Source organism: Diabrotica virgifera, chromosome 3 (assembly GCF_917563875.1).
Source record: "Diabrotica virgifera virgifera chromosome 3, PGI_DIABVI_V3a".
Classification (NCBI taxonomy): Eukaryota; Metazoa; Arthropoda; class Insecta; order Coleoptera; family Chrysomelidae; genus Diabrotica; species Diabrotica virgifera.
The window spans coordinates 65,471,180-65,497,425 of record NC_065445.1 but is presented as its reverse complement, the minus strand read 5'-3'; the positions used below and the strand labels follow the sequence as shown (position 1 = coordinate 65,497,425).

The 26,246-nt window shown below is 32.6% G+C and overlaps 1 protein-coding gene across 2 annotated transcripts; it reads left to right on the top strand.

Annotated features, from left to right (window-relative positions):
* Positions 1 to 3,218: 3,218 nt before the first annotated feature.
* Positions 3,219 to 24,511, top strand: LOC126881107 (uncharacterized). Of its 2 annotated transcripts, none has more exons than XM_050645151.1 (2): positions 3,219 to 3,367; positions 11,220 to 11,618. In XM_050645151.1, exons 1-2 carry the CDS (start codon positions 3,323 to 3,325, stop codon positions 11,556 to 11,558), a joined length of 384 nt encoding a protein of 127 aa, XP_050501108.1. In that variant the 5' UTR covers positions 3,219 to 3,322; the 3' UTR covers positions 11,559 to 11,618. The 2 variants fall into 2 exon arrangements, with proteins under 2 accessions (XP_050501108.1, XP_050501109.1); XM_050645152.1 differs by lacking the exon at positions 11,220 to 11,618 and adding an exon at positions 24,129 to 24,511 and having other exon boundaries at positions 3,249 to 3,367.
* Positions 24,512 to 26,246: the final 1,735 nt, after the last annotated feature.

Sequence of the window (26,246 nt, the reverse complement as noted above, 5' to 3'; positions counted from 1 at the left end):
GGAAAAGAAATGTTTTTCTTATGTTAAGTTTGAAACACCCTGTAGGGAGAACAAGGTACAATAATGAGTATGAATTGGAATCGTATTATAGTCTTATGTTTTACGAACATTTTGTTTTTTTAATGTGCCTGATACCTTTAGAAACAAAGAAAATAGACGGTTGGTTTTGTAGTTTAACATGTGTTTTAATCGAAAAAAATTTAAGACACCCTTTATTTATACACCTGAGGAAAAGGTAAAATGGTGGTTATGCATTGATACTATGTTGTAGTCTCATCTTTTGTGAACCATTTATTTTTTAATTTCTCTGATATCTTTAATTACAAAGAAACTAGACGGTTTTACTTTTTAATATGTGTTTTAACTGACGACTGCGATCCGTGAGGAGATCATGTCTTATCATACCACTAAGACGAAATTATTTCCTATATATAGTGCGAAAGAAAAAGAGTGTTCAAAGAAAAAGAATATGTGTAATGTACCTCTCGATATTTAAAGAGCCTCCAGGTAGACACCAAATCCGTCTTACTTTCAGGGAAATTCCACCCCAAAACATCATAGAGCCTCCATTAAACAATCTCGTCTCTCTTATGTTATTTAATAGTGTTAATTTAGTTTTGTTTCAGTTAAAATACATGTTAAGGAGTAAAACCACCTATTTTCTTTGTTATTTTCTTTATCTTCACAAAAACAAAATGTTCACAAAACATAATACTATGTACATTTCGATTCCGATCTAAACACAGATTTGTACCTCGTTCCCCCTACAGGGTGTTTCAAACTTAACATAAGAGAAACATTATTTTTCTTCCACCCTGTATAAGTACAAAAAATAATTTTAATTAAATCTTTGTACAACTGTGTAAATATTAAAGAAATATCTAACATAAAAATAAATTAGCGAAATTCGTTAATCCGTTCACGAAAAAATCAACTATGAAAATGAGCATACATTTTCTATATCCTTTAAGTTAATAACTTATGACTCGCAGTGTAGTGGAAATTTTTAATCCAACACCCAACATCAGCATTCACGCTCCAACTTTCTTAGTAATATCACTAGTGGTATCACTAGTCGTATTACTAGTGATACCACTAACCCAACCGCCCCATTCACGGCATGATTTTAGATCCAACATCGAAAATCGTACCACTAGAGGTACTACAAATCAGAGCAAGAATGGTCCGCCTTAGAAGACAATTACCAGAATCTATAAAAATCGTGCAAGCCGTTTCCGAGATAATTGAGGCATTCCATACATAAAACTCACTCTGTATACTAACACAAGAAAGATTGTGCTCTTAAATTTTGGAAATACATTTGGAAATAGATTTTTATATTTATGTGTGAATGTAGTTTATTTTATAAAATAAAAATGTATACCATTTTTATTCAGTTGCAATGCGAAGGCAAAACAATCTTACTTTTCAATTAGAATACGGAGTGCAGTCCAGTCCCTTGAATCGCGATTTTCGGCTCTTATTGGAGCCTCATCGGAAAGAACGTAGGCACTGTTCTCCATATTTTAACTGATTCGCATCGAGAGCTTTTTCCACCCATTGCAACTGAAGTGATGATAGTAGGTGGCTAGCGCCATCTGGCATTGAAAGACGAATTAGTTTTCAATCCTAATAGTAAATTATTAATATTGAAAATATTAAAAATATTACTAAAAGATTTTTAAATTGAAAACTTATTGGTACACTTTCCTGGTGACACCTCCAAGACTTCTACAATTTGCAAGTCAAATGGATGCTGCAGTGAAGACGAGAGGGAAGGAATTCTACACTATGCAATTCACATCCCCCGTCTGCAGCTGGTAAAGTTCCAACGGAAAAATGCACCTAGTTACTCTACGGAGTAATACGACTATAAAATAAAAATGTATACCATTTTTATTCAGTTGCAATGCGAAGGCAAAACAATCTTACTTTTCAATTAGAATATTTATTTTATTTTTTTGAACAGAAATATTAAGATGATATAAATTATTATTATAGTGATTTTCATTTTTCTGATACACTTTTTAATCTTAAGGCCATCGGTACATAATTCGCAAATATTTTACGGCTATCCCTACTTTTTCTGCCTTTACACGGCAAATTAAGTGTAGTAAAATTCACACTGAGATGGATATGTAAACATTACTAATACAATGTCATTCTAGTTGAAAATGTCATCATTAACTTAAAGATATGGTTTTTGAATGTTCTTGGATAACTGTTATTTGTATAATTGCAAATTATTAATTCAGTTAATAAATGTGATAATGTTTTCACTAACTATGTATTTAGTGATTGTAATAATTTATATGTACAACAAAAACTAATACGCAATCGAGAAAATAGAAAAAGTGTTAAAGTGATTTTTTAATAATATATTGTTACTATGGAACGCTTACAATTTTGAACATCTTTAACAACAAACTACTTGGATCACAGAATATATTATCGTGATGTATTCTCTGCTTGGATCTTCCACAAATAATACAAAATAAATAACTTTTTATTCACGTCTTAAATCAATTATTTATCAAATACACTATATATCAATATTATTTAATCAACAACTCAAAATATTCCCGATGCCATGTCAAATATTTAAAATTGTCACTGATTGTCACTGTCTGACTGACAATATGCTGACAATATTCTATTCGACTGAGTGCGTTGTAAGACAAAGATAAATTTGGAAAATATTACCACGGACATTGTGTTCACTTTTTTTCGAATCCTGAAAAAACCAATAAATATTTTTGAAAATTTTAAACGCAGAATGAAAGACTAAATATTACCGATGGCCGAAAGTCCCTTAGAATAAATAAAAAGTTTATTTTGAATGAGATATTTGGAATTAAAAGTCACACTTAAATTTCTCTTAGTTTTTCACCCCTGTAACTTATAAAAATAAACATTATAGAAGTTCTCAGGGACTTTCGGCCCTAGCTAATAACGTAATCTTTCAAAAATAATTTTTTTTTCAAAAATACTTATTAGTTTTCTCAGGATTCGAAAAAAATGAATCCCCATTGAATAGCAGTGCAGCCGAAAATACGTACCCATCCCCTTAAGAGAAATACATTATTACGATTTTAACAATTTCGTTTTCCCCTGGGCTAGCCTTCGGCTATTGTGCAAGATCTATTAATATTTTGTAGCAGGAAATATAAATTACACCAAATATTGGGTTTAATAAATGTTATTGTTAACTAAAGTAATCAAATTTGTCGTATTTTATATAAATTCCAATTCAAAATTTACCAAATGCTATTATATTATTTACGAAGTAACTTTGTATAACACCATTAATAGTGTAGAAAAAATGTCAAAATTACTAAGTGTGTTAGTTATTGCCGTAGCGTTATGTGTAAGTTTTTTTTCATGTATTGTATTATAATAATCACCAGATATATTTCATTTCTACGATTTACATCCAGTTTTCATTAGTCCTAATATATTTTAGGAATAAACCACAAAGGAATAAACCACTTTCGCTATTCAGGTGTTTGGCCTGTCAGTACGCAAGGTATTGTCAACAAAATGGAACTTGTAAAACTGTTTCCTATCTGAAATTTAATTAAAATTTACCTTAAGATGTTTATTTAGTCCGAAGTGATATTCCATGGTATTTTAATAACATGTCATCGTCATTCTCTTTACCCTTTATCCCTGTTTGGGGTTGGCTTCTCTAATTTAATTTCTCCACAACTTTCTAACTTTGGTCATACCAATAGCAATCCTCTTTATCGACATATCCTGTAACATTCGATAATAATCAATACCTCTGTAGAATTTGTTTAGGACAGTCACGTCTTGAACGATTTCTCTTTGGCTGCTAATTATAGTCTACAGTGGTACCTCGATATACGAGCGCCCTAATATACGAGTGTTTTGAGGTACGAGCCGCCGAGCGAGCGATGTTTTGCTTGGAGATGAGAGCAAAATTTGAGATACGAGAGCAAAATTTGAGAGCAAAATTTGAGATAGCAAATCGAATGCTTACGATGTAAGCAAAATTTCTCGAGATACGAGAAACCGCTTTTTATTAAAATTCGCCTCTTTTTGACTACCTACTTCTAACTTGAAGGAGGTGATAAAGGGTATAATGCCAGCTAAGGGCGTTACAATAATTTCCAAGCTCCGGACCTCTCTCCATGAAAAGATGGAGAAACTACTGATGGTGTGGGTGACAGAGAAGCAGCATCAAGGAGGAACCTTAACAAAAAGCATCATATGTGAGAAGGCACGAGCGATTTATGAAAGGGAACAAACCTTTTTGGACAGTTTTTTTAAACGAGCTGCAGATAAAAATGAGCAAAGTGTGACGAAAAAAGCGAAGACAAATAACGAAAATTAAGCGCTTGACATTTTTCTTATTTAAAAACACTTAACAAATACAACTAAAGTGTTTTTTTTTTTGGTACTGGAACGGATTAATGACATTTCAGTTAATTTCAATGGAGAAAATTGCTTTGACACACTGAACAAATTATTGTACATAGTATCAATGAACGCCAATCATTGACTTTTTTTACATTGATTCAATGAAAATTTCGTTAATACTATAAACACGTAGTCATTAAGTAGAGACCATATTCATTATTACAATGTAATTATATTCATTAAAAAATAATGAGTAGAATCATTAATCCAATGAATCGTTTTGTCTATCCAATGACTTTTTTCATAATACTAATAATTTGTTCATTGTATATATGAAACTATACATCAGGATTATGCGGTTAAATTAATGAATATAAAACGTTGCACTAATGAACAGTGTTCTTTAAATTACGAACTCGTTTATTGAATCAATGTTTTCGTAACATTAAATCAATGCTTTCAACTTTGATTAATAACTCAATACATTGTTTTGATGTAACGCAATCATTGTATTAATGTAATATACCTGAATCAATGATCAATACATTGTTGCAACAATCTTGTACATAAACCGATACATTTCTTAAAACTCTATAAGTGTTTTTATTGGTGTAAAAAATCACGTGACAACAGTTGCAGCCTCCTAGCAGACAGTCACCCTGCAGACTCTGAGGAGCGGTGTTTGGCACTAGTGATTTGGTTGATTTTTCTAAGGTATGTATTTACATATATTTTTAACTATTTATAAATTATTTTTTGGATTTCTATTTCCACTTTTCCAGATTGATATGGACTTTGGAGTGGCATTTGGAAATAGAAATAAACTTATTGATGGATGGGACAGCAATTTCGAAAGAATTATCTCATTTCTTCGGTGTGAAAGTCATATCAAGCATAAAACAAATAGATTTTTATTTGAAAAGACTACCCATGAAGACATTACAGAATGTAAGTACCTATTTCATTATTCAATCCTGCATCTAGTATTAATTAATTTTTGTTCTCTATAAATTTTTTCAAAAGCTAATTCGACACGTAGGTAAAAGAAAATAGGAACCATGTGAAAATATTTCTAAATGGTATAATCTTATAAAAGATTGGTAAATTAAATCTTTAGGTGATTAAACCGTAAATAATTCAAAAATATTATTAACTCTTGCAGTCGGTAGTATCTATCAAAGTAAAATAAACATCTCAACATCTAGCAATTTTTTTCAGGATAAATTAAAATATTTCTATAAAAAAAGTGATACCCAAAAATACAACTATGTTCACTATTTAGATTTATTTTTTTATAATAATTAATTAATTATATAAATTGTAGATGGCTAACATGCAGTAACAAGATCCAGCAAGAAGTCAAAGATCATATTCGATTTTTGAAATCAAAGAAAAATGCCATTCAACAATTTGTTTTTTGTATGGGTGGTGATAATTAGTCCCAGAGAGATGTATTTATGGAGATGTTACTGTAGATATATTTATTTTCACGATATTAGGTATACATTTTTTTTTAATAATATAAATAGATATATTTTTATATATTTTATAAGAAGAATCAATTCCTGTTATATTTAGTTCTTCAGTTTTTTCCAAATTACATTATAAAAAGTTGTTTGTGTTAATTAAAATTATATGTTTTTTCTTTATTTAAACTTATAGATACATAAGGTTAGTTTGAGAATCGGCAAAAAATCGGTGCTTCAACCTATAATTTTAATCTAAAAAGGGTAGTTCCCTGGATTGGCTCTATACCTTATAGTTAAACAAACTGGAACATGAAGTAAAAACCACTTCTATGTAAAAGGTATATTTACTAAAAATTTTTAGAATCCCAATGGATTCAATAAAATGAGTTCATCAGAACGTTTTCAAACCTATCGGTCCATCATCAGTGAATTTGAATACTTGCAAAATAGCCCCAGAACCAAACAATGGTTGTGATTATAAATAAATCTAATTATGTTGAAATAAATTTAAAATGGCTAAACGCCGATGTTCAGGGATTAAACCTCTGGGAACATGGTGAAACTCTACCCGAGGACCCAATCAACCATCTTCAGGAACTATTTGTATGTTATATATACAAATATACATGAAGATGACATTCGCTGAACCAAAAAACTACGTAAATATAATGAAAAAAACATTGATTCAAAAACGGGGAGCATTAATTTTCGTCCAAAGATCAGTATCGTTGGTCCAATGTAAGTATATACATTAACTAATGCTCAAAAACATTAACTTCTATGAATTAGTACGTTTATTCAATGTACTTTCTTGTTAATAATTAATGTACCGATACATTGATTCAATGTACCGATCCATTGATTCAATGTACCGATACATTGATTCATTGTAACGATACATTGATTCTTAACTAGAAAGTACATTGAATTAACGTACTAATTCATAAAAACTAATGTTTTTGAGCATTAGTTAATGTATCTACTTACATTGAACCAATGCTACTGATCTTTGGACGAAAATTAATGCTCCCCGTTTTTGAATCAATGTTTTTTCATTATATTTACGTACTTTTTTGGTTCAGAGCATACGAGCAATTTGACATACGAGCAAGGTTACGGAACGAATTACCCTCGTATGTCGAGGTACCACTGTATTTCGTTTTTAGTTTTGCTATCCGGGGTTTGTCAAGTCATTTTCTTTGTTGTTTTTTGTGTAAGATGCTGTTCATTTGGCATAAGTTATTCTGAAGAAGAAAACGATCAGGATTTCTCCTCTTTCGTTGGGTTGGTCTGACCAGTTTGGGATTTTGGGTTTTTGAGTTTTCAGCTACCCATTCTGGGTCAGACACTATTTACAGCCGTCCATTTTGCGTCAGTCACTTCATGTCTTCTAGATTTGGTCGACCCCGGGTATTTCATTTCACCGATTTCACCCATATCTCTATCTCCCACCTGAGGAGGCGCCACGTGGAGGACTATTATCCCACACAACGTTATGGGTTACTCTCATATTAGTTAATTTATTTTTTTATATCCTTTCTTACGTCAACTTACATCTGCATTAAAATCACCCATTAAAGCTCGATCAAAGAACAATCTGACCCAAAAAAAATTAAAAAAGGTGGAAATTTGGGAATAGTTAGTTGAAATTGCCTATTATTATATAAGATAAAGTTTACAATTCTACAACCCCCTTCTCAGGGTTGAAAAATATACATTCAAAATATGTCCGGAATTGGATAAAATGGCTAATTCTAAGTAACTTTTGTTCTATAGTATTGTTTCATTAAGTCAATACTTTTCGAGTTATTTGCGAGTGAATATGTTCATTTTTAACGAAGAAAAACATGTTTTTGTACGGTGTTTCGCAAATAACTCAAAACGTAAGTATTCTATCGACAAAAATATACTGAGCAAAAATATAGCTTATAAAAAAGTTTAAAAAATGATGTATGCATGATGTCTGTAGACCCACTAGAAGCAGAGGTGTAGCTAATGAAAAGTAAGTTATTTTTCGTCAAATTTCAAATCGAATATTTCAACGTGAAATAACCAAAAAACTAAGCACGGATAAAACTCATTACAACTTTTAAGTGTTTAAAAAAAGGTTTATTTTTGTTTTTTAAAAAAACTTCCAACATTAAAAGTAAGTGAGTTACGCTCTAAATATTGTTGGTCTCTTTGATTTTTTGGTAAAATCAATCGCGAAAATCACCCCCTAATTAGCATCCAAATAAAACTAATCGTTACCGCTTCACAGGTTAATTTACTTATGTATTGTTTATATGAGCTATAAGTTTCATTGGTTCCAAGATCTCAGTTTAAAAAAATATTTTTAAAAGAATTTTTTTATAACTTAAAAATTATTAGTAGTACCAAACATCTCAAAGAGTAATATAATGTATATTTTGCTTTTCTGAAAATTTTGGATTACTCGTTTTCCCATTAGACATGTTATGATTGTTTAAAATATGCATACACTCGTGATTAGTGACTCGTTCAAGACATTTTAACTACAGCCTTTTAAAAAATAAGCAATTTGAACCGATGAAACTTACAGATCATATAAACAATATAAAAACACTTTAAAAAAGTTATAATGAGTTTCTCCTAATAGTGCTCCGTTTTTTGGTTATTTCACGTTGATATATTCGATTTGAAATTTGACGAAAAAGAACTTACTTTTCATTAGCTACAACTATGCTTTCACTGGGTCTACAGACTTCATGCATATACATTTTTTTTAAATTATTTTTAGCTATATTTTTACTAAGAATATTTTTTTCGATAAAACACTTACTTTTTGAGTTATATGCGAAAAACCTTACAAAAACATATTTTTCTTTGTTAAAAATGAACATATTCACTCGCAAATAACTCGAAAAGTATTGATTTAGTGAAAAAATTCTATAGAAGAAAAGTTGCTTAGAATTAGTCATTTTATCCAATTCCTGACTTATTTCGAATGTATATTTTTCACCCCTGAGAAGGGGGTATTCCCTTCCATTTTACAAAAAATGGAGGCGATGTAGAATTGTAAACTTTTTCTTATATAATAATAGGCTATTGCAACTACCTATTGCCAAATTTTCATCCTTCCTTTATTTTTTTAAGGTTTTCGTAAAGTTTTGTGTCCTTTGATCGAGCTATTATGGCTATTTTTCGATGAAATGGCTGTAATTATGCCTCTGAACTGATCGCAGGTAATGTTCGTTTTGTTCTTGCTCAGATTAATCTGGGTAGTATTCACTTCGTCTCTTAAATATAAGCAAACCTCTTTATTTTATTTTCTTATTTGTCATGGTGTTCTTCACTAGGCATTTGATGCCTGAACGCCTTATCTTAGCCTCGTGTTCAGTATGATTTGGACAACACACCAACACGTGGACAACACCGTGGACAACACATTTACCGATTGAATTAAAGTGCAATATTTACACGCACCCACCTACATTTTTCTGTACTGGTCAGGACATTAAGGACTCTCCTGCAACCAGTGTATAGTTCTCCATATCCCGCCATTACGAGGCACGTTCTTTATTATATGTGATACAGCTGGTACCCCGTCAAAATAGCCCCGTCGAAAAAGTTTCGATAAAATAGCCCCGACATAATATCCCCCACACAAAATAGCTCCGACAAAATAGCCTGCAGACAAAATAGCCGCGGAATAATAGCCCGCCGACAAAATAGCCCCGACATAATAGCCCCGACAAAATAGCCCCGACAAAATAGCCCCGAAAGAAAGCTCCCTTCAAAATTCATCATGAAATAACAGCTTAAAAATACATTTTCGGAAATGGTAATTATCCTCTATTGAGATGTTTATCTTAACCACATTAAATAAAAATTGTCTTTTCAGAGAACTCGAGTCCTGTCTTTCCTGCCTCTTGGAAGTTTGAACATTTAAGTTAAAAAGTTATTGGACACCTTGTATAAATAATTATGTAATTCAAAAATGAATAACCATTTTCAATCTCGTTGCAAAACGAAAATACAGCCGAACCATATTCTAGTCCAATCAGAGAGTGCTGCAAGCACCTCTACCGGTTTCGAAACTTATTAGTCTCTCATCAGGAGGCACATATGCTGCTCTCCCCGATCCAACCAAAACAAACCCCAGCGTGCAGTCCCGGATTGCAACGAACGAAATGGCATAGATGCCCTAGCGGCAACTGCTAGCAAAAAGACTAAGTTTTCACTCTAATGGCATATAAAACAACATAATGCTATTCTACATCCCACCAGAATGAAAACAATGGGAACCTTCTCTGGTTACACCTCCGAGGCTTCTACAATTTGCAAGCCATACGGATGCTGAGACTAAGGAAGATGAGGGAATTCTACAATTTGCAATTCAAGTCCCATCTGCTCAGCGCGGTAAAGTTCCAACGAGAATGGTTCCCTTCATACTCCACACAGAGTAAATGTAAATCAAAAATAAATAACCATTTTCAATTTCGTTGCAAAACGAAAATACAGCCGAACCATATTCTAGTCCAATCAGAAAGTGCTGCAAGCACCTCTACCGGTTTCGAAACTTATTAGTCTCTCATCAGGAGGCACATATGCTGCTCTCCCCGATCCAACTAAAACAAACCCCAGCGTGCAGTCCCGGATTGCAACGAACGAAACGGCATATATGCCCTAGCGGCAACTGCTAGCAAAAAGACTAAGTTTTCACTCTAATGGCATATAAAACAACATAATGCTATTCTACATCCCACCAGAATGAAAACAATGGGAACCTTCTCTGGTTACACCTCCGAGGCTTCTACAATTTGCAAGCCATACGGATGCTGAGACTAAGGAAGATGAGGGAATTCTACAATTTGCAATTCACGTCCCATGTGCTCAGCGCGGTAAAGTTCCAACGAGAATGGTTCCCTTCATACTCCACTACTTCATACTCCAATTATGTAATTGTTTATAAAAGGCTGTTTTAGCCGGGTCTATTTTAGCCGGGGCTGTTTTGACCGTGGCTATTTTGTGTGCGATCTATTTTGTCGGGGCTATTTTGTTTGCGGGCTATTTTGTTTGCGGGCTATTTTGTCGAGACTATTTTGTGTTCGGGTTATTTTGACGGGGCTTTTTTGACGAGGCTGTTTTGACCGGGCTATTTTGACGGGTCACGGATACAGCTATAAGAATATGAGAGAACTAGATAATAATTTATAAAGAACTAGAACTAGAGAGAACTAGATAATAATAATTTATTCGCAGCGAATCGATCAACAAATTTCTATAAATTCGTTTAATGTTTCGCAGAATAATTGGTGTAAACCTTGATAAACATTTTTCATTCGTTAGGATTATTCGTGAAACTTTTGCCACCACACTTTCTTTAACATTACTTTGTGTTTCTAGTTTTCGTGTTTAAATGCCGCTGATGATCGCCCGGAAGGCACACCAGAATGTCTAGCAAAGTCAGGGGCCCTCGAAGCCGATGTTTTTGCAAGACCTCGTAAATACTCTCAAGAAATTCACTGCTTCTGGAAATGTATGTTAGAAAGAAGTAATATGTTGGATGCAGCTGGTGTTGTAAACGTCGACTTGTTTGAAAAAGCTTTCCCAAAAGCTGCTGTTAATATGCAACCTCAGCAGATAACTGATATAAAGAAATGTTTGGCAACTATCGGAAAAATTGTCATCTGTGACGATATGAGCAAAGTTAGGGAGTGTTTTGTTAAGGTTTTAAAATCTTGAGTTACTTTAATAGTTTTTTTTTGTTATCAATAGGTTTGATTAAATATTTAACTGCTGGCATATTGAGTTTTAATTTTGTTCTATCACTTTCTTCATATTTCCTGCAATTTCCAAACTATGCAGGTCCTGCAATTTGTCAGTTATGTATACTATTGTCTTTGCCGCTATACCAAGCAGTAATTATTAAATTTTCATAATTTTAACACTGATTAAACTCGCCATTTCCAAAAAAGCTGGAATTTAATCTTCATCAGTTTTTATTTTTTTTATGAGTATTTTTTACCGAGCTAATAATTTTGATTTCTGCTAATGAAGCATTATGTCGATTTCTTATGTTTGTCTCGTTTTCCCATGGTAGGGGAGCAAAGTATGCCAAATGTGCAGTCACTCGAGCGTTATGGGGACCTATTGGGATGTGAAAAGTTGGTCCTAAAACCAAAAAAAGTTAAGTTAAGTTTTCCATTTTTAATTTAATTTTCCATTTCCAACAATCATTTTTCCGATTATAACGCCATCTATCCATAATTCGAAAAAATGTTTCGAATAAAAGTTACCTATTTTTACGTAAGGAATCCAAATCTGCAATAAAAAATGGGACTCCTATTTAAGATTTTAAAGTAACCCCCCACCCCACCTCCGTGGGGGGTCGTGTTTGATGCAATTCGATATATTTTTCAAAAATATTGAATAAGTGTATTTTACAGTTTTTCGATCTGATGTTCATTTCGCGAAATATCGCGGGATTCGTATTTAAAATATTAAATTTACCCTCCACCCCTCTCAGTGGGAAGTCGTATTTGGTATCATTCGATAGAATTTTAAAAAATATTGAGCACGTATTTTTTAATTTTTCGATCTGTCATTCATTTCGCGAAATATTCCTTTTTTTCTTGTGAAACTTTGGGACTCACCTATTTCCTTACGCCCGGCTCAAATCGCCAGATTTTTTAAATATAGACTCTTTTGCATGTACTTAACTTACCTTATCTTAATTTCGAGTTTTTTTAAGGATAGGTTTTTTTTCGGGCCCCCCTTAACGAACTCCCCTGTGTTAAGAGCCGATATAATATGGTAGAGGTACATCTGCAGGGTACCAGGTTTCTCCCCATATGATAATCTGACGCGTTCTAGTAACTAGGTTTTTTTCGGGCCCCCCTTAATGAACTCCCCTGTGTTAAGAGCCGATATAATATGCTAGAGGTACATCTGCAGGGTACCAGGTTTCTCCCCATATGATAATCTGACGCGTTCTAGTAACTGAAAAAATTCCCGCTTGGGCTCCACTACCACAAATTAAATCACCCAAAAACAAGTTTAATGAAAGGTGTCAAAAATTGGCTGTTGTGCCCATAAATATGAAAAGGTTCTAACTCTGTTTTTTTTTGTGGCATATTTGTGAAATATTATGATTGTATGGGATTAAGCCACAATTGATTGTAGTGATTATTTTTTAATGATTTTAATTTTCAATCGTGTACAGTGAATCTCTCTTGAACGGACAGTAGTCGTTCCGCATAAAGTGTCCGTTTAAAGGAGGTGTGCGTTGAAGAGAAAAAATGTGTTATTTTAAAATTTTAAAAAATAAGTGCATGTATGTATGTGTATATACATAATAGAAATATTAGTTTAATATTACATAAACGCAGCATTGTCTAGGAACAAAAGAACTTTTCGATTTTCTCTCTGCATTCTTTTAACAACTTTTTTTATTTTTGTCATTGGCATGGTGATGGTACAGTGTATTTTTCCAATTAGGTACCTAGAGTAATGTGTAGTGTGTGTGTTGAGTAAGTGTCTTGTTACTTTGCAAAGTCGACGTCATTGTATTTGCAAAGAGACGCTAATTGTATTCGAACTTCGGCCGTCCCTCCGGTTTTTAACAAATTTAATTAGCCAGTCTGTCATCATTTCCCTTGTCATTTGTTATCCACTTCTTATTGCTGTACAATTTGATAGGTGATTGTTCTGCGTGTAAACCCTTGAACCAATGAGGAATTTTACTTTTCCCGGTTACCATTGCCCTTTCTTTGGCCCCCAACATATTGGTGCAAAATAGAATTGTGATCCTATCTTTAAAAGCCTTACCTTCAGTGCACCTTTCTCCTTTCAGGTTATAAGTTTTCTTGGGTAATGCTCTAAACTCTAAAAAAATAATCCCGTCTCATCTGCGTTAAAAATGTCTAGCGGAGAGTATACTTTCATTAGTATGTGGTCAGTTTTCCTTTCATTTAGAAACCACCAATAAATCTACAGCAACTGCTTCGCCACATACAAATTTGAAGAAAATATTGTTTTGCTTACAAAATTTCTTATTTTTCTCAAATTTGCCATCCACCTTTTCCTTACAACTTCTAATGCATTTTCTTGAATAATTTTACAAGAAACAGGATTTTTACTTTTAAATTGAAGCAGACTGTATGACTTGTACACACTTCTAAATAGATCAAACCGGCAAACCGGAATCCTGGGAAATAAGATTCCATGTGGTACCCTAATCGAATGCAAAAATCTTAGGCTCAGCGTGATGCGCTCTATGCCTTTATCGTCTTACTTACTTATCCGCGGTAACTAAAATTGCTTGCTTGGGCCCCAAGTCATTGTGCTGAGCCCTATTGGGCTCTGCCCAATGACTTGTTGCTCGAGTTTTTATGTGTTTTTTTTTGGTTTATTATATTTTTTTGGGGGCTTACGCCTTTTTTATATGTTATATATATTTTTTTGGGGGCTTGCGCCCTTCTGTAATTTTCTATAATTGGCTTACCTTGAAGGTGATCGTGGTGTTGGATCTTCGTGTGTAACGCTGTCTTCGGCACTTCTTTTCGAGCTACGAACTGACTACTATCACTTTTCACTTTTGTTCACTTTATTCCACTATTTGCTGTTTCGGACGTTTGTGCTTCCATCGGTGGAACTCATCATACCTTAGCATCTCTCGCAGTATGTGACTTGGGTGGTGCTCCAGTTCCGCGAATTTGACCCTTGCCTTGTCTGTCATAATTTCGGTGACTCTCACCTGTTGGAGTTCTCTGAACAGGAATCTTTCTGCTACGTATCTTGGGACTCTGGCGGCTTCTCTCAAGCTGCTGTTGTGGACCGCTTGTATCTTCTTTTTGTGGGTGTTACATACTTGTCCCCATGCGAGAGATGCGTATGTTAATACCGGTAGTATAATGCTGTTTATCAATCTTAACCTTGTTTTTAGTCTTAATTTGCTTTTTCTGCCTGTAAGTCCTCTTAGTGTTGCTTTTGCTATGTTGGCCTTCTGTACTGTGGCTTCTACATGTTTTTGGAAGGTTAATCCTTTGTCCATGATGACTCCTAGGTATTTTGCTTCGTTTTTCCACTCGATGGGGCTGTTCTGTACCGTCAGCTGTTCCTCTGGCTGTTGTCTTCCTTTCTTGTGTAGAACCGCTTGTGTCTTTTCCGAGTTGATGGCTATTTTCCATTTTATACTCCATTCCTCTATTTCTTGTAGCGCTGTTTGCAGGTTGGTCACTGCTATATCTACGTTTCTATGTTTGGCCGCTATCGCTGTGTCGTCGGCGTAGAGGCTCATAAGGGTACCTGGTGTTCTAGGTACATCAGCGGTGTATATCGTGTACAGCAGAGGTGACAGGACCGCTCCCTGGGGTACTCCAGCCTCCGGGTTACAAACTCCATCAGACTTGTTTCAACTGACCTATATACTCTCCTGGAGCTGGCAAAGGAGAGTGAGACTTTCTGCAGCTCCATCTATTAGTAGACTTGGAAGCTACAATACTGCTAATTTATGGTTATAGGTCTGGATCCCGCGTATGAAAAAAAAGTTGATTAATAGCAAGCTGAAAATTTGTTAATAGCTTAAGGGTGTCTAGTCAGACAAACTTTGATATATGGGAACACGGGAACAGGGGAAGTTTTAATTGTGGAACAGGTTAAAAATTTGGAACGGTCAGACCACGAAAACGGCACATGTATTTTGTCCGACAGAACAGACTTAAACTCTCCGAACAGAGATTAAACTCTCATGCAAAAATCAGACTGCTATTTATCACCAAATGGGCGTTTTAATGAGTAGAACATGTAGAATATGTCAAATGACAGGAATTATGACAGGTGATAAATAGCAGTCTGATTTTTGCATGAGAGTTTAATCTCTGTTCGGAGAGTTGTTGTTGTTTGTTTGGGTTTATATGACTGCGGACACTAAATCCATTCGCCAATTTTATTATTTTTTATTTTATTAGTCATTTTTTCGTATCTTATCCTAAAACTAATACTAATATAATAAACAATTCTACTAATAAATAATTATTGGTTGTATTTTTTTAATAAATTTTGATATATTTTTTTTATTTATTTTTTTCTAAATGATGTTCTCAGAGTTCCACAGTAAAATCTGCAATATTCTTCTTTAGCCCTCTACTTAATTCGAAAGCTATTTTACTATGGACTGTCCAAGTTCGTCATTCATTCTTATCTACATATTTTTTATATTTTTTTAATTATTATATATTTTTTTTTCTATTTTTTTATACATCTTTTTTATATATTTTTCTTTCTTTTTTTGTTTTTTTTTTATTTTTTTTATTATTTTTTTATATTTCTTTTCTTTTCTTTTTCTTTTTTTTTCTTTTCTTTTTTTTTCTTTTAACATATAACAATTTACAAGAATTATTTACTCTATAGTTTACAATTACAATTTAAGCTTAATATCTAAATTATGTTTATACAATAGTCGGTTTACCAACTCATTATTTTCTAATGTTAATAAATAATTTAAATTAATAGGATGGTGGACATCAGTCAAAGAATACAGTGAATTTAGAAACATATTAACTTTATTAGAGATAAGAGAACAGGTCAAAATTTTGTGTTGTAGATTGCCCAACTGTCCACAAATACATTGTGGACTATCAGCTATATTAATTTTAAATAAATATGATGGTGTAAGACAGTGGTCAAATCTCATTCTGCATATGGTTCTTGTCATATCTTTTGTCGACTCCATGTTAGGAAACCAAGGTTTATCCGTTATATAGTTTCTGATTGATCTGTAGTGGTTTCCTGTATTTACGTTTTCATCAATATACCTTTCTTTCCATTCTTTCTTAATCTCTTTGAATAAATTTGATTCAATATCTTTTGGCGTACAAAGATAATGGGTTAATACTCCTTGTGTCACCGCGTTTTTAGCCAATTCATCTACCATTTCATTTCCAGTTATTCCACAGTGGCTTTTAACCCATGCCAACTTAACAGACTTTCCTTGTTGCTGAAGTTCTTTAATTTTATTTATGATATATAATTCAATGTAGTTCACTTTTGATTTAGGATTTATAGCACTAATTTTACTAAGAGAACTTTTACTGTCACTAAAAATTATAAACTTTGAATGATTTATATTAGATAAATATTTTAGTGCTTCCATTATCGCTATTAATTCAGCTGTGTATATACTCATAATAGAATTTAGTTTAAACATTTTACTAATTTTATTACTGCTATCCCAATAGGCACACCCCACACCTTCAATATTTTTTGATGCATCTGTATGTAGCATACAATAATCTTTGAACATTTGTGAACTGTCGGAGATAAACACTAATTTTCTTAAAGATAGAGGCAAATTGCTATAGTCCCTTAAAAAGCATACCTGAACTTGTTCCATAGTGTTAAATTCGATATTATAATTTGGGTGTATGTCATATTTATATAGTTGTTTATCATATATTATCATTTTTGAATATAAATCTACTATATTTAAAGTTTTCTTTTTTATCCAATATTTTTCTGTCAAGTCTGCTAAAAACAGTTGATGTATTTTGAAAATTAAACTTGCCTTTTTTTCATACAATCTAACTAAAAGGCTGATGCCAAGTTTTTTTCGTCTTATATCCATCGGTATTTCACAGCATTCAACTTGTAGGTTATTTATCGGTGTACTTCTTAGGGCTCCTATACACAATCTAAGGGATTTATTAATGATCTTGTCTATTTTATTTAAATGACACTGTGATGCATCACTGTATAATATTGATCCGTAGTCGAATATAGCTCTTATATTATTTTTAAATAACAACAAAGAAATATTTGGAACTGAAGTGTGATACGAATCGAAGAAGGTTTATTCCTTTTTCTGTTTTTTTTTAACTATATGGTCTATATGTTCTTTCCAGAGAAGCTGTCTATCCAGAGTAATACCCAAATATTTAACATAACTTTGTACAGGATAGGATATATTGTTTATTAAGATGTGATTGGGTATTTCTTTTCGTTTTCTTGTAAAAATACATAATTTGGTTTTGGAATCAGATATATTTAGTCCATGTAATTCACTCTATATTTTAATATGTTTGTCTCCTTCTTCAATGGATTTGACTGCATTTTCTATTTTAATGTTTTCTTGATAAATAACTATATCATCTGCAAATTGTAAAATATTTGTTGAGTTTAAATTTTTTTCTATATCAGAAGTGTAAATTAAATATAACAAAGGGCTTAATATTCCTCCTTGAGGTAAACCACCCATCGCTAGTCTTGGACCAAATGTGTTATTATTTACCGATATATAAATTTTTCTACAGTCATACAATTTTATTATTTTTTGACAGAAATATTCTGGCAGACCTATTTGTATCATTTTGTTATATAGTATATTTAAATTAACGTTGTCGTATGCTGCTTCGACATCTAATCAAAGAGCTATTACTGAAGAATTTTTCGTAAACGCTAAATTGATATCTGTTACCAAATGGCTCACTGCTTCCACAGTAGAATGATTTTTTCGAAATCCAAATTGTGTTTGTGATAATTTATTGTTTTTTTCTAGCCAACTTACGAGCCTAAGTTTTATCATTCTTTCCAGTGTTTTGTTATGCAGGAGCTTAATGAAATACCTCTATAAGATTCTGCTGAATCAGGATTCCGATTTGTTTTGAGAATAGGAATCACCCGGTACTCTCTCCAGTTATCTGGAATATCTTCTGATAGCCATATTTGATTAAAAAAATTTAATAGTGTTTCTTTTCCTTTTTGATGTAAATTGGCCAACATAATATAATGTACATTATCTATACCTGGAGAAGTATTTTTCTTATTCTTAAGGCTTATTTCTAATTCACAGAAACTAAATGGAACTGAAAGTGGATGGTTAGAATTTTTCCTTTCCATTACATTAATTTTTGAAAATATATTATCTGGACATAATTTTCTTAAAAACTCCTCAACCCATTCTCCTTCCGTCACTGGATTTACTTGTGGTTTAAAAATGTTTTGTAATCGTTTGGCTTGATTCCACATATCTTTAATTGGTGTATTTTTGTTTAAAGTTTTACAAAAATTTCTCCATGCATTACGCTTACTCTCTAATACAACTTTTTTGGTTTTTGCTACACATTTATTATAATTTATATAATTTTGTATATTAGACTGTAGTTTAAACTTGCGTAAAGCTAGTTTTTGTTCTTGTATTACCTTTTTACAATTGTCATTCCACCAAGTTTTTCTAAATCGTGGATTAGTCCCTGTTCTCTTCTCCGGTATACATATCTTACAATATTCGTTTAATTTATTTAAAAATTGTTGGTAACTTAAATTATTATCAATTTCCATAAAATTATCAGTGATAGAAGAGAAAAGAGACCAATCCGCTTTATTTATGTTCCACTGGAATTTTGTATTTACACATTCCGCTTTATTAACATTAATATTTGACTTAATAACAATAGCAAAATGGTTTGATCCTAATGTCTCGTCCACAACATCCCAATCGAAAAAATGACTAATATTTGCTGAGCATATTGTAAGATCTATTGCAGATTTATTATTGCTGTTCGGTCTACGCATCAAAGTTTCTTTACCATTATTTAAAATTACAAGATTACAGTCCTCAATAGCTTCTAACAGATTTTTTCCTATAGTGTCTACAGTACTACAACCCCAAACAGAATTGTGGCTATTAAAATCACCACCAATGATAAACGGCTTCTCTAGACTATTAAAAAACTTTTTCCATTCATTTACTGTGATTTTAAGATTGGGTTTTACGTATATTGAATAAATGTTTATCTTTTTGCCGGATTGAATTTTAATTGATATGCTATTGCACATTATGTCATTGATTTGGTGAAAAGTAGGACTGTTGTAAAATTAAATTAATTTTTTTTAAATTATGGCTACTCCACCATATCCGTCATCTCTATCATTCCTAAAGACATTATAACCAGTAAAGTTAATAAAATTACATTTTTTTAACCAAGTTTCTGATATTAATCCTATATCTATTTTATTGTCATACAAGAATTTTTCTAAATAACCCTTATTTGTTTTAATTGATCTCGCATTCCATTCAAGAAATGAAACGTTAGCCATCACGAGGTAATAATAATTGTGAAATATTGTTTTTTAATAATTCCAACGTTTTTTTATCTAAATTGTGATTAATTTGATTTAATGTTGCTGAAATAAAATTTACTATTATTTCTCCTATATTATTTTGATTATCGTTTTGTGTTTGTGTTTTGTTAGAATAAATGGGATTATTAAGATTATAACAAGGCTGACTTTGTACTTTTGGTGTTTGAAAAATTTTTCTGCGTGCTTCCATTGTTTCTTTATCTACACTACTAGAATCAATACTACTTGATTGTTTTCGTTTATATATTGTATATTTATTTGAAGTATTTTCTTGTTCTTTGCTTACTGTTGAATAATATTTTTATATTTATTATTAGCTTCATAATATGTTATATTTTCATTATTCATAACTTTTTTAATATATTCCTGTTTTTGTCTTTCTGTACAATCTGCTCCCTTGTCAGTAGCGCTGTGGTTTCCTTTGCACAATACACAAAGTAAATTATTCGGATTGGAACAATTAGATTTGTTGTGTTCTTCGCCACATCTTTCACACCTATCTTTTCCTCTACATTGAGCACTTATATGCCCAAATCTCAAACACTTTAAACATTGGATTATTCTGGGTGTATAATTTTCCACCTTGTATATCATTTTTTCTATTATTACATTTTTTGGTATAGACTGACCTTTAAAAGTGACAATTACGGTTCCTGTTTTTACATAAATAGTATTACCATTATCTTGAATCACTTTCCGCATAATTATTTTTACATGTAATACTTCGAACTTAATTCCAAATCTAGGTTTAATTAATGATAATAAATCATTATCTTCTATCTCTTTATCTACCAATTTTATAACACCTTTCTTTTGAGTAAAAAACGTTGGAATATATGCCTCGTACTGTTTGCTTTTTAGAATTTCAGAATCAATTAATTTATTAGCACTAGCAAAATTATTTAGTTCTACCTTGATTTTATTTCTACCAACTATTGTAATTTGTGTTATATTATTTTCAATTTCAGGTACTGAACTTAAAATCAATCGGGCCGTGCCGATCCTGTGTAATCGATCGATGTTACCGTTTTTATTTCCTATATGTACTATATAAGGTGCATTATCTCCAAATTGATATCTATGTTTTAATCTTAAATTTATTATTTATTTAAATTTTACTTACCTGACTTATCTGTTTGATTTAAATTTGTCAAAGTTTCATCGTCATTGGAACTAAATTTGTTACTTACCTCAATAGTGCTACTAGTTTGATTTTGTTTGTTTGTTACCTTATTATTTAGCCTATTTTTATTTAATTCCTCATATTCCATCATCCCATCTCCTTCCATTTCTACATAAAATTTCTCTTTATCTGGAGGTTCGGGTGGTATACCTTCCATATTACTTGTTTTCTGAAATTTAACTTCTAGTCGCGAAATTTCACACTTTCTTACAGAGCACTAGTTTAGTACTTCTTTATACAACTAGCAATACTCAAAAAGTTGAGAAAATACCTTAAAAATTAATAATTTTTAGGAGGACTTCTAAATAAACTGCCTTTCAATTTGACGTTTATTTGACAATGTTCGGAGAGTTTAAGTCTGTTCTGTCGGACAAAATAAATGTGCCGTTTTCCTGATCTGAGCGTTCCAAATTTTTAACCTGTTCCACAATTAAAACTGCCCCTGCTACAGTGTTCCCATATATTAAAGTTTATCCGACTAGACACCTTTAAGCTATTAACAAATTTTCAGCTTGCTATTAATCAACTTTTTTTCATACGCGGGATCCAGACCTATTATTGTGTATTATATATTGTCCGTTCAGACTACAACTCAAAAGTCCCCAGTACAAATTGCAAATGGCGCCCGAAGTAATTCGTACCTACTCTCTTAAATCTACTCTGCGGTTGTCCGTGTTAGACATATACATAGGGGAAAGTCGCCTATGATGGCATACCTAACTTTAACTCAATTTTTTATGGTTATTTAAAATGTTAGAGACTTTTTTGTAGTGCCAAGTGATTCCAACTTAAGCTAAATTTTAGGTTTTGTACAATAGAATACTGATTTTGAACATTTTTGGCATGCTTTTAATTTTTTTCTTTATTAGAAAGTATGCCATCATAGGCGACCCACGAATCCTATAATGGTACACCATTTATTTTAAAATAAAAAAAATTAATTTGTATGATTTATTAAGAAAAATAACAACAAAAATTTAAAAATAAATGCGTAATATTCTACTAACTTACCTAAAAGGTTATTGAGCAAATAATATTATTTACGAACACAATTCGCATATAAAGTGCTTAACTTTTTTTCCATACCCGCACATTCTGCGTGGAACCATGAATTACATCTCAGACACCGAATCCACATTTCCTTTGATTTAGATTGGGAGTACAGTTCATTACAATACAAACACCCTACATCCGAGTTGTCATCTTCAAGATCATTTTCAAATTCCGGTTCTTCTTCTTCTTCTTCGTGACTGCCATTTTTTTTTTCATTAAAACTTTCTTCTTGGCCCTTCTTGCCAGTTTTTTCCTTTCTTTAATTGCCTTTTCTTCTTCCTTCTGTCTAAGCTCAATCAGGTCTGAAGAAGAATTGAGCACACCGGTCTTCCCACGTTTTTGCCTTTTTTCAGTGTTACGGGAGCCTACTGGAAGCGATGACAATTCAACAATACTACTTCTAATATTCTGCACAAATGAAGATCCAGGTACATTAGCTTCTGACATTTTAATTTCAGATTGAACAGTGGATGTTTGTAAGCGTTTTTCTTCTATACTATCGGTTTCCTTCTCACCAGGCTCCTGTTGAACCAAAATTCTCTCTGTGGTTAACGATGGAGCAAACATCCAGTCCTCGAAGATCTCTGGATTGTATGGCACTATTCCTGGTTTGGCAAATGAGTTAATAGCATTAGAAGGTGTAGCACTCTTTAAAAACGCGGTAAAAAAAGACCAGCTATTTGAAAATCGGTCACGATTCTGCCTGGATTTTGCTTTAGCCATAATTGGATTTCTTGGTCATAATATGTTTGTAGGGGTCCAAAGAACCCTACGTCTAATGGTTGTACACGGTGTGTACAATAAGCGGGAAAGCAAAATAACACAATTCCGATCTTTTTGGTATACTCCAAAACCTTTAATTTTTTGTGACTTCCATGACCATCTAACAGCAACAGAATTCGATTATCAAGAGACGGTCTGGTATGATGTGCGAAGTGTTCAAGCCATTTTAAAAATAACTCACTCGTCATCCATCCTCTCTCTTGGCAAAATGCTTTGCTTCCAGGTGGCGCATTATCTATAAGTTCAGTCTTGATCTCTTTCTGGAGAAAATAAAAACTGGTGGTATAAAAGTTCCGATTGCATTCATGGCACATACCACAGTACAATGTCTACCACGCTCAGCACTACTAAGAATACCAACTTTCTTTTTTCCTTTTGTTGCAAAAATTTTCTGTGGTCTCGTTTGTACAGTAGTTAACCCTGATTCGTCAATGTTAAACACATTTTCTGGTTGAAAAACACAATTACCGAAATATATTTATTTAAGTCACCATGTACGACAGTAACTAGTTGGTGTCGGTATGTATAATGTCTCTACTATAACCACGTCGGTTTCTGAATAATGAATAAGGGAGCGTTCAAGTATTACGTAACGCGATTTTTGAAGATGTTTGACCCCTCCCCCCCTACGTAACGCACTCCAATGGGCGTTTAACTATTTCGTAACGCAATTTTTGAAGATTCCCCCCCCCCCCAATCTGCGTTACGTAATACTTGAACGGTCCCTAGTCTCTCCTCTTTACTTTCTCCGTATCTATAAATAAATCGTAATTGTTTTTGTTATGATTGACTACCCCTGAATGTGACCATGAAAATACTAATAGTAAAATAATTGCTGACAAAGATGTTTTCAAAACGAGTGGCCTACATTGCAAGATCAATTCACCTATTTACGTAATGTAAACAATACATGTAAATAATATTTGTTTGAGACTTTAAAAATTAAATCGATATGGATTACTCTTATTTTTTTGAATGCTAATATAAATCTTGTACAGTAGCAACTGGGCAAATAGTTAACATGTACAGTCTTAATTTAAATTTTCTTTTTAGCAGCTTAGCTCTTAGTATTGATGATAGGGAGTATAATACTCTATTCCACGTAGTTATCCTTGCTGAGACCCCTTTTATCTGATTACCTAATCTTTTTCTAGATTCATGGTCTAAAAGCCGACGACAAACCTGAACACACAGCAGAGTGTCTTGCTAAGTCAGGAGCAGCTGAAGCTGACGTCTTTGCTAGACCTCGTAAGGAATCCTCCGAAATTAGATGCTTTTGGAAATGTATTATGGAGAAAGATGGAATGTTGGACGCAAGTGGAGTCTTAAATCCAGACGTGTTTGAGAAATCGTTTCCGAAAGTTACTGCGAAATTGGATGCTTCAACATTAACTGATCTTAAAAAGTGTTTGGCAACTGTTGGAAAAATTGTCACATGTGACGATACAGCAAAGATTAGAGATTGTATTATTAAGTCATTTAAACAATAAACATTTCTATTTCTGAAACATTAAAATAAAACAATCAGTAATTTTAATTTTATTGTTTTTTTTTAATTCCGTTGTATATAACAGAAGATGAAAACCCAGTGCCGGATTAACCATTAGGCGGACTAGGCGGCCGCCTAGGGCCCGGGCACTTGATGGGGCCCGCATCCCACCCAAATGCATTAATTAATATTGAATTATTTAAGCAGTAATTAAAAAAAAATTGAAATGTTAAAAAAATCAAATAGAGATAACAGAGACAAAAAAAAAGAGGATGGTTTATTTATAATTTCCAATCAAACTCAGTTTTTTTCTTTGTCTTCTGTCAAATATCAGGAAAATACAACCGACTTCGAGACAAATTAAGCAGTTATCTTCAAAGCCATTTTTATATTCCATGTTTTAATCATTTCCTCAATTTGGTAATCAATTTTGCTTAGAAACTGGTAATTATTTTGGCATGCTACGTTTTTTTTTTTCAATTTCTACCCACCGATGGGCCTTATGGTCCATTCACTCACGGTAAAATATTGCAAAACCTCCGGATATTAAAGAACCTTTGGATTTGAAACAAGAGTTTGGATTGACATGAAATTTGGTATAACCATAGCTAACATGTCAAAGAAAAAAGAGATATTGTGCCAATGTGTGTTTTTGCTCTACGGTTGAGCCCATCCCTTCTCGGGGGTGAAAAAATATACCGTCAAAATACGTCCGGAAGTGGATAAACTCTAAGCAACTTTTGTTCAATAGAGTCTTTTCATCAAGTCAATACTTTTCTAGTTATTTGCAAGTGAATATCTTCATTTTTCAACAAAAAATAACACGTTTTTAGACGGTTTTTCGCAAATAACTCAAAAAGTAACTATTTCATCGAAAAATATTCTTAGCAAAAATATAGCTTTTAAAAAATTGAAAAAATGGTATATGTGTGCAGTCTGTAGACCCAGTAGAAGTAGAGTTGTAGCTAATGAAAAGTAAGTTCTTATTCGTCAAATTCCAATCGGATGTTTCAACGTGAAATAGTCAAAAAGTGAAGCAATATTTATGGAAAACTCATCATAACTTGTTTAAATGTTTAAAAAAAAGCATTATTCTTGTTTTTTTTTTAATTTCTAGCATAAAAAGTAAGCAAGATACGCTCAGAATAAAGTTGATCCAATTTTTTTGGTAAAAAAAACTGGTGAAAATAACCCCCTAATTAGCATCCCAAATGAAATTAATCCTTACCGCTTCACAAGCTACTTTACTTATGTATTGTTTATATGCTCTGTGAGTTTTATCGGTATAAAGTGCTTATTTATAAAAGGGCTGTAGTAGAAAGGGCTTGAATAAGTCGCTAATCACGAGTGTATGCAATTTTTTATTTGGCTTAATGCCTCGACAACAACTAATGGGCACTGACATGGTACATTGGATTTTTTCAATCAGAAACCTAGTGTAATCATAATGGGTAGTGTGTGTGTTAAGTAAATGTCTTGTTACTTAGCAAAGTCGTCATTGTTTTTGCAAAGAGACGCTAATTGTATCCGAACGTCTGCGATCCCTCCGGTGAGTACCGATCCCACAAGGATAGAAACTATTTTCATTTATTAATTTTTAATAAATGAAAAATTCTCTACCCAGGGTATGCCAATTTTGAACAGTCATATCTTAACCAATTTTTATCTTCCAAAAAAAATCTAAAATATTCAGAAAAGCAAAACCTTCATTTTTTTACTCTTTAAGATTTTTGGTACCACTAATAATTTTTAAATTATTTTAAAAAAAGAACATTTTATTTTC